We start from the raw sequence: 10,074 nt of genomic DNA, 5'->3' as shown, positions 1-10,074 counted from the left end.
GGCGGAGCAGTACGCGATGGATACTGTTCTCGGGCAACGTCGAGATTGGTATGTCGGGATAGGTCCCTCGATCCCGAGATCCTCGTATCTCTTGGCTCAGGCTCAGGACGACAGCTCGTCCTCAGGTTCTTCATTGACGCGCGTTCCAGATCCAGTGATTAGCGAGCTACAAGCAGCGTTGGCCGCACAACAAGCTCAGATGGAGGCGTTTCAGCGACAGTTCTTTGCCTACACACAGCAGCATCCGTCTCCCATGCAGACATCCCCCGCGATGATGCACCCTGGGATGACGCCGCCATCAGCTTCAATGCCGAATGTTCAGACGCCGCCATCCGCTTCAATGCCGAATGTTCAGACGCCGCCATCATCTTCAATGCCAAATGCTGATCAGACGCCAGGTTCGGTAGAATTTCAGCGACATCGTTCGAGCGGCAGCGCACCAGGCTGCCAAAGCTCACGAGGAAGATCTGGCGGAAGAGGAGGCCGTGCATTCCAGAATTGGCAGACTTCGAATGAAAAAGGGAAACAAAAAGAATAGATTGTAATTTTTTTTAATTTATTGAACGTAAATTATCAAATTTTATGAATTTAATATTAGAATTTCTATTAAATTATTTATATAATTATTCTAATTAATATTATTCAAATTATTTATTTAATTTAACAAAAAAATTATTTAAATAATTTTTAAATAATTAATAGGCTGATTCTATTAGAATCAGCATTTAAAAAAAAAAAACTACAGACAATCAGATGCGACTAGTCGCATCTGATACCTTTGTGGGAAGAGTATCAGATGCGACTAGTCGCATCTGATTGTACTGTAACCCGCCAAAATATTAGGCGGGGAATTACTATCAGATGCGACTTGTCGCATCCGATACTTTTCCCGCGAAGGTATCAGATGCGACTAGTCGCATCTGATACTATAATTCACGCTTTAATATCTTATTTTGGAGGATACTTAGGTGCGACGTTTGGTGCGACTAGTCGCACCTAAAATGTCGCATCTGATAGTGATGACTTTCATGTGCGACAAGTCGCACCTAATATCATCAGGTGCGGACTTTCAGATGCGACTTTGTCGCATCTAAAGTCACACCTGATGATACTTTCAGGTGCGACTTTTGTCGCACCTGATGCTATCAATTGTACTAGTGATATACATATATATACAGGGGCGGAACTAGGAATTGAAGTTGGATGACCAAGAAAAAAAAATTATATAAATTAAATATCATAAAAAAAATGTATCCTAATACATAATTTAATTAAAATAAAGAGCGTCTTGATTCCACATCACGAAAATCATCTATTATTGAATCTATGCTAAACATCTCAACAATTTCTTTCTCAATATTAATGAGCAAACAATCCGACAAGAAATCATCTTCCATCTTGTTACGAAGTGCAGTCTTCACTATCTTCATCGCTGAAAAAGAACGTTCAGTAGTAGCGGTAGAAACTGGAAGTGTGAGAATAAGAGTTATCACTTTATACACCAAAGGAAATATTTCCGATTTTCTTGTTTTCACCAACCATTGACATAGATCAGAAATCGTTGTCAATGATATGAAATCTGGAAGTTGTCGAACCTGATCAAAATGTTGAAGCTCCATATGCAACAATGTCATCTCATATTCCGCAAAATCTTCTGAGTAGAATTTCTGCACAAGTTTACATATATCATCACCTCTTAATGATGCGCGCATCTCTTTCGGATCTAAAGTTGAACTGAGAATCATCAACTCCACTGTATCATTAAATCTGCTATTCAATTCTTGCAGCTGAGAGTCTATCACTGTATAGAATATATCAGCTTTATAATAATGCTCCACTGTAATGTCACGAGCCATTCCCCTTCGTGCAACATGAAATGCACTAAAATTAGGCACTTCTATATTGACACTTCCACAAAACGATCTCACTTTTTCAACCAAATTGCTCCACCCATCATCTCTAAGCTTCTGAAGGAGTGACTTAGTTGATGAAACAAGCTGCATTGCATTTAAAATATCTTGAGATTGAATCTGCAAAGCATTGCAAAGCATGCTAGTGATCTCTAGAATTTCTTTCATCAGATGCATAATGAAGACAAAGTAATAAGAAGTCATTGTCTCGCAAGCTGAACCTACTTCACCACGTTGGTTATGAGTAGTTCCATCATCAATGATGTTTAATAACACTTCACATGTTGTACTAAACATTTTAATCATACTAGAAATTGATTTAAAGTGAGAAGTCCAACGTGTATCACCCGGACTTTGCAAAGAACCTATCTGGTTAAGGCCTTTCCCACTTTCAAGCTCCTCAATATAAAGCAAATAGGCAATATTTGAGGCACGAGCATCTTTAAGTTGATCGTTACACTTATATGATGCACTCACAATATTGACAATAAAATTAAGCTTAGTAAAGAAAAAACTCACATGATAAACTTCCTTGGACGGCGCAACTAGTAATAATTGCAGGCGATGGGCAAAACAATGAACATAATAAGCATACGGGCATTGATTTGAAACTAAGGCTTGCAAACCATTCCATTCTCCACGCATGTTACTTGCACAATCATAACCTTGCTCTCGTATAGATTGCACATCAAGACCATAACGAGTGAGCATCGAGAAAATACCATCTTTCAAAGTCAATGCTTTAGCATCTTTGACATGAAGTAAACCAAAAAAACGCTCTTTTATGCAACCATCCTTGCCAACAAATCTCAATACAAGTGACATTTGCTCCCTTTTAGAATTATCTCTAGCTTCGTCCACAATTATACAATACTTCACACAATCAATCTCTTCCCGGATATACTTTTTTGCTTTACTTGCCAAGACATGTAATATTTGCTTTTGTATCTTCGGTGATGTATACGACGCGTTTCGTGGAGCTTTATCCAAAACGTTTGCTACACATCATTTAAAGCTGCAGAATATCTCAACAATTCTACAAAGTTTCCGCGATTTTTTGATGTGCTAGACTCATCATGACCTCTAAATGCGCATGCCTGGTATGCAAGCCACTTAGCTACTTCAATGGAGGTTTTAAGACGAAGTCTATTATCTATTATATCTTGAGAAATAAAATTTCCAAACCTGTTTGGAATATGAGCAGACTGATTCAACAGATCTGACAAGGCATGTTGTGCCTTTTGATGAGGAGAATTATGAACCTTTCCAACATGTGCCACCAGTGAACAATTTTTCCCTCCCAATTTACTCAACGTCCGAAACCCATTAACAGTGAATGCATTGGATCCTGATGGTCCATCTTCTTTATGAAATAAAAAGCACGGTAGACAAAATATAGCATCTATTGCAGGAGAATATTCCAACCATGGTGAAAAACGGGTAAACATAGATGGCTGAAAACTTCGAGAATGTTTTTCACCTGATTTTGGATACATAGAAAATATAGGCTGATATGGTCCATTCTTAATATAAGCTCTTCGAACTTCGTCACGCTTATCGAATGGATACTTCCATATTTGTGGTCGTAAACCTGGATCACGTTCTAATTTATCGATATCAAATTTGGCAACAACTTCAACTCTTTGTAATTTTGAAACATGATCCTCAGACTGTAATTGACTATCAGAAGATGAAGATTCAATATTTTTTTCTTTTGAAGAACGAATGAATTGTGGGTGTTTTCATCTGGAAAAAAAAATAATGAATTAAAAAAATATATATTGAATAAAAAATAATGAATTAGAAAAAATATATTGAATAAAAAATAATATACACATGTACATATCCTAAATTCGCTTGAAGCTAAGAGAAATAAAAAAAAATAATATTATGTCAGGATATATAAAAGCAATTGCTTTGCGTGACTAATTTGTTTAACAAACAACCCAAAAAGAAAAAAAAAGTACAATAGATGAATATATAAAATAAAGTGAATTGCTTCACCTAGTAGTGTACGCAAGTGTGAAGTATTGACTTTTCTTTATTTTTTTAATCAAGCAATATAATATACAAAGAATTAAATGAGTAAAAGAAAAAAAATTACCTTATTTGCGGCAGGTTTTAGAAGAGCAGAGAAGGACAGGGCGGCATACTTCAGAAGGGCAGAGCACTGTGGGACTGTGGGAGGGAGTTGTGTGACGCAGGAAAATTAAAAAAGAAATTGATTCTGAATAAAAAAAACAATCAAAGAATAGGGTTTTTTCTCATTTAAATAGCAAACTGACTCCGACTTTTTGGTCTTTTTACTATTATTAGTGTATTATAATTATTTTTTATTTATATTTAATTTTTAACTAATTAAAAAATTATTAATTTCTGAAAAGTGGGAGTGGCCCGGGCCACCCACGTTGACTATGTGGGTCCGCCCCTATATATATATATATATATATATATATATATATATATATATATATATCACTACAATATATTAATCATCACTCCAAAGGAGCATTTTTCACAATCCGACATCCCTAAAAACTATCCAGTGAAGCGATTAATTATATGGTTCATTAAGAAAATAGTCAATTTAAACTTTGATATTACTAAATAGTCAATGTTTGGTAAATCTTAGGTAAATAGCAATTTTCATGTATTTAGATACGTAAATCTTAGATAAATAGCCACCTCCATATATTAGGTCACGTCATTATTTACAGCTATTTACTTAAGATTTACCAGACATTAAATATCTACCAATGTTGTTTAAATTAGTTATTTTCCTAATTTTCTGTTAATTATACTCTTCAACAAGAAGAAAAATCAACCTCCTTGTATTTCACTCAATTTATATCCTTATAGGATGAGCTGACTCCATTATCTCCTACACTATATGTATGTGGTAATACAAAAATAAGTACTGATTATACAAAATCAATAACGTGCCAAAAGTTCCTTCAAGGACTTTATGACCGTTTTTTGGCTATTCGTCGTCAAATCCTCTGGATAGAACCATACCTTCCATTCAACTAATATATGATCTTATACACCAGAAAGAGAATCAATAAGATATTCAAATCGGTTTTATTACAATGGTTGACTCAACCACAATTCAAGCCTCCAAACCATTGTTCTACCCTTCGGGCCTTGGGGAAAGCTTCAACCGCCCTCTTGTGACCGTTGCAACAATATATATATATATATATATATATATATATATATATATATATATATATATATATATTTGATGTATGAAAATAGAATACAACAATTACTTCAGTATGAGCAGAAGATCCCTTGCCTAAAAAAAAGCCAAATTGAAGATTTTCTTTCTCATTTGGAACTTTTTCTCTCGTTCTCTAATTTTCCTCTGCTACTCGAGACGTGCACTGGGGTCTTTGTTTCCGTTCGGCTATTTCTTTCTTCTCTATAAGGTTAGCGCTCGCGCTTCTCTTTTCTCTATTTTATTTTTAGCCTTATATGGTTTTCAGGAGGCTTGTGATTGACGCCGGTCTTAGGAATTGTTCGTAGTTTTCCGATTTGTTCATTGATCTTAGGTTTCGAATAGCTTGCAGAGACTGATTTGGCTATTTGTTCTCCTTAGGAGAATATGCATGTGACCTTCCTGGGTAGTAGGTTCCATATTCACGATGAACCGGGTCCTGAATTCGGTGTTCCTTTGCGAATTGTTCCTATTCGTTCTGTCATAGAAAATGAATACGGAAAAGAGAGCGATAATGGGGACTTTGGAAATAACATTACTCATCGGCTTACTTGTATGAAGATCTCTCTTGAGAACGATACATTTTTGGGATCGACAGCTGATAATTCGAGTAGCGATCCTCGGAGAGAAGCGGTATCTCAACGTTCTCGTCATCACATCTCGGTGTCGAGTGGAAATACCAAATCTGACTCGAGTGAAAATACCGAAGAAGTAGAATCTCGAGCTTGCATCGCCAGTGGTTCCCATTTAACGTCTAGAAGCGTTGAGGTTATCGAACATAGGGAATAGGACGAGGGAGAAGAAAATTCAATTGGGATATCTCATCATAGGAGTCCCGAAGAGCGAAAATCAGCTAATGTAAAACACATTCCTTCATCGGTGATGGATCAATATCTAAAATGTTTCCGGAAGACTACTGAGATCGGCCACAATTTCGAGTTGACTGCTCCCTCTTCAAGATAATACGTTCATCGACCTCCTTCTTGTTTGCTCGTAGCTGATCCCTCGATCCTTAGGGTAATTAGTGATCTTCCTTTACCATCTTTTCATTGAGAAAGTTTTAAGGGGTTCGAATCTGGCGTCGACCCAATTGAATCCGAACGCATGCATAATTTTTATATATATGATTATTTAACTACGGACACTTAATAGCCGAGACCCGTCCCCATTTGCTGTTACTCATTTTTATAAGTTTAAATTAAATCCTGGTTGTAACGGTTGGTATAATCTTACGGCAATCGGGAAATGGAATTTGATCTTAAACATGACAATCACCAACAAGGAATAGAAAGAGAAATTTTTCTTTATTCGGCATTGAGTTTTCAAAAAGTCAATATTCTGTACCTTGTAAATATTCCACATTCAGTAGGTAATTTAGAGTTTTACAACTTTATCTCTTACTTCGTTATTATGAATGATTTTTGTTGATACGTTATTTATTGGCTTTATTTTTTAGTGCAAGATGTGTGAAAAGATGTTGGTCGTTATGTTTCCTCTTCTGGTATGACATCTTTCCTCTTGTGTGCAGACTCTTTTTCAGGAAAGTTTCCAGTTTTGACAGATTGCTTCGCTGGTGACTTATTGCTGAGTTATTGCCTCGTTGCAGTCTTCATTACGAGATATATGCCTCGCTGGTGACTTCATTACAAGATATCTCTCGCTGCTGTCTTCATTGCACGATATTCGCCTGGCTGGAGACTTTACTATGTGATATTCACGTGAGGCCGGGTAAGGAAATCCGAGATACCTTCCAGGATTGTACAGCTGCTATAAAAGCCATGCGCTCCCCCTTATCAGCCTCGACGCTTTTGATAAAACACTCAGAGCTCTTAGACGTGCAAGACCGGCGGACTGGGAGACTGTGTGTTTTGTTGATAGCGGTGTTGTCTCTCAAACACTATTCCACAAAGATTGAGTGTCTGTGAGAGTTGGGTTTTTGTGTTCTCGTGATTGAAGGTTCACGTACTGCTGAAGACTAAAGGTCATCCGAGCCAAGAGGTTGCTCGAAGGGTGGAATTGAGACGGAGCTCAAATTCAGGGGGAGTCCCTGACTAGGTGATCACTGATGGTAATAGTCTCTAGGTTTTTATTGATTTGTTGATTGTAATCAGATATAAACCTTGTGTGTACTATTGACTACAAGATAGTGAAAATCTTTCCACTGGCAGCGTGCCCCCAGACGTAGGTGTGTTTCACCGAACTGGGTAACCATATCGTGTGTACTTTGTTTACTGCACTGTTTCGTTGTTTATCCATAATCTGTGTTCAAGCAAGTTGTCGGACACATTTTCAACACATTGTGTGCGACATCTTGTCTTAGCGACTAATCAGAATTTCAATTGGTATCAGAGCAGGCACCTTAATCTCTTTGGGGGTTTCCTGGATTTTTTTCTGATTACCTAAGACGGATAGTTCCCGAGAGGGAGGTTCTGTCAATTGCCCTCCAGTACTCGACAGAACCAACTATAGTTATTGGAAGGCACGCATGACCGCCTTCATGAAGTCCCTTGATAGCAGAACCTGGAAAGCAGTGATACACGGGTGGGAAGCTCCTGCTAAGGTTGATGACAAAGGAGCCGCTACTTGTCCAAAACCCGAAAAGGACTGGACCCCCGCTGAAGATGAGGCGGTCCTTGGTAACTCTCGTGCTCTTAATGCGATTTTTAACGAAGTCGATAAAAACTTTTTCAGGTTGATAAATACGTGCACTAGTGCCAAAGAGGCCTGGGAAATAATTGCTGTTTCTTATGAGGTACCACAAAGGTCCGTGACCAGAAGCTACAATATCTCACAACCAACTTTGAAGCCCTCACTATGCTTGAGGATGAATCAATTGCTGAATTCAACGTTCGCATCCGAGACCTTGCCAATGAATCATACTCTCTCGGGAAACCTATGAGCGACGAAGATCTTGTCCGGAAAACTCTGAGGGCATTGAGTCCCAGGTTCAAAATGAAGATCACGGCTATTGAAGAAGTCCATGACCTCAAAACCTTGAAGTTTGATGAACTTATGGGATCTCTCATGACATTTGAGCTCTCCCTGCCCAAGATAGAGAAGAAACACAAAGGGGTGGCCCTAAAAGGCTGTGTTCATGAACAAAAGGATCAGGTATACTCAGATTCTGATAGTGACATTGACGATACTATAGCTATGCTTGCAAGAAATTATAGCAGGGTCATGAAGAGATTCAATCAGATGAATGGGAAAAATGTTTCGCAAGATGTTAAAGACAAGTTTCAACAAAGAGTCCAGAAGAATGCTAATCCTCACATGAATAGTAAAAGCGGTGAAAGATCTGGCAAATGCAAAGGCATTCAGTGCCACGAATGTGAAGGTTTCGGACGTATTAAAAAAGAGTGTCCCAACTTCCTCAAGAAACAGAAAAAGGGATACAACACTACTCTTTCGGATGAAGAAGATGAAGATAGCGACTCCGATCAGATAAGTAACTTTGTGGCCTTTACTGCCTCTGTCCATACTCATGAGTCTACTACTGAATTTGGTGAATGCTCTCAGAAATTTGTTCTAGATGAGGAACTATATGACGATGCCATGAATGAAGCATACAATACCTTGCACACCAAATGGGTTGAGGAGTCCCAGATTCTCGACAAACAGAGTGCTCTTATTCTCACTCTGACTGAAGATAAGGCAAGGCTCCTAGAGACGATTGTGGATCTGAAGAAGGAAGTCAGTCGGCTGAATGGAGAACTTGATCAAATGACTAAATCTGTCAGGATGCTGAACTCTGGGACTGACAGTTTTGACAAAATCCTCACCATTGGCAAACCTGCGAAGAACATGAAGGGGCTTGGATATACCCATGGTGCTTCATCATCCCAAACTACTTTTGTCCCTCAAAAGAAAACTAGCCAGATGTCGCGAAACATGCCTCAACCATCTGGTAATGAAAAATCCCATGATCTTCTTCGGCAACATCCCTCTGGACCAGCCAGGTCTCTAGTCAACAGACCTCGTTGGGTATGCCATTATTGTGCTAGAAAGGGCCATATTCGACCTTTTTTATATCGGTTATACGGGAGAAACGTCCGTCAGCAAAAGTCCATTCACAGGAATGCCCTTCCTCACCAACAACCTTCTACTCGGCTGGAATGGAGAGTAAAAAATACGTCCTATCATGCCAATATTGCCTATACATCTCTGAGTGCATCCACCGGGAGTGACTGGTATTTCGACAGTGGTTGTTCTCGCCACATGACAGGTGATCACACCTTCCTGACCAATGTGAAACCTTACTCTAACTGTCATGTTACCTTTGGAGATAGAGTAAAAGCCAAAATTGTGGGTAAAGGTCAGTTAAACTATCCTGGTATGTCTTGCTTGACTGAGGCTTTGTTGGTAGAAGAACTTACTACTAATCTTATCAGTATTAGTCAGCTTCGTGATCTGAACTTACGTGTCAATTTTTCTCATGATAAGTGTGTGGTGGTTAATGAGGAACATGATGAACTTATGCGAGGAACCAGATCACGTGACAACTGCTACATGTGGTCACCCGTACCAAACAACAATTGCCTCTTGACCAAGGTTGACGAAACCAAGCTGTGGCACCAAAAGCTTGGTCACCTTAATCTCAGAAGCATGCAGAAAATTGTTTATGAGAAAGCCATCATCGGTGTCCCAAATCTGAAGATTGTTGAAGGAAAAATCTGTGGTGAATTCCAGATTGGGAAACAGGTCAAGAAGTCTCACAAGATGGTGCAACATCTTACCACATCTCGTGTTCTGGAACTTCTTCACATGGATCTGATGGGACCGATGCAGGTCGAAAGTCTTGGAGGGAAGAGATACGTGTTCGTGTGTGTGGATGACTACTCCAGGTATACTTGGGTTGATTTTATTCGTGAGAAATCTGACACTTTTGCTGTTTTTGAAGCCTTATGCAAGAAGGTTCAGAGAGAAAAAGGAGAAAGCATAGGC

General features: G+C 38.7%; 1 protein-coding gene across 1 annotated transcript; it reads right to left on the bottom strand.

Moving 5' to 3' along the window:
- Positions 1-1,446: 1,446 nt before the first annotated feature.
- LOC149378853 (uncharacterized) lies at positions 1,447-2,114 on the bottom strand. Its single transcript, XM_089603889.1, has 2 exons — positions 1,540-2,114; positions 1,447-1,465 (listed from the first exon to the last, which is right to left on the bottom strand). Exons 1-2 carry the CDS (start codon positions 2,112-2,114, stop codon positions 1,447-1,449), a joined length of 594 nt encoding a protein of 197 aa, XP_089460015.1.
- Positions 2,115-10,074: the final 7,960 nt, after the last annotated feature.

The sequence above is a fragment of the Urtica dioica genome, chromosome 12, assembly GCF_054948205.1.
Source record: "Urtica dioica subsp. dioica isolate 48M chromosome 12, U.dioica_male_clone48M_v1_H2, whole genome shotgun sequence".
Taxonomy (NCBI): domain Eukaryota; kingdom Viridiplantae; phylum Streptophyta; class Magnoliopsida; order Rosales; family Urticaceae; genus Urtica; species Urtica dioica.
Note: the sequence above shows the minus strand (reverse complement) of the source record. Positions and strands in the feature narration are given on the sequence as shown.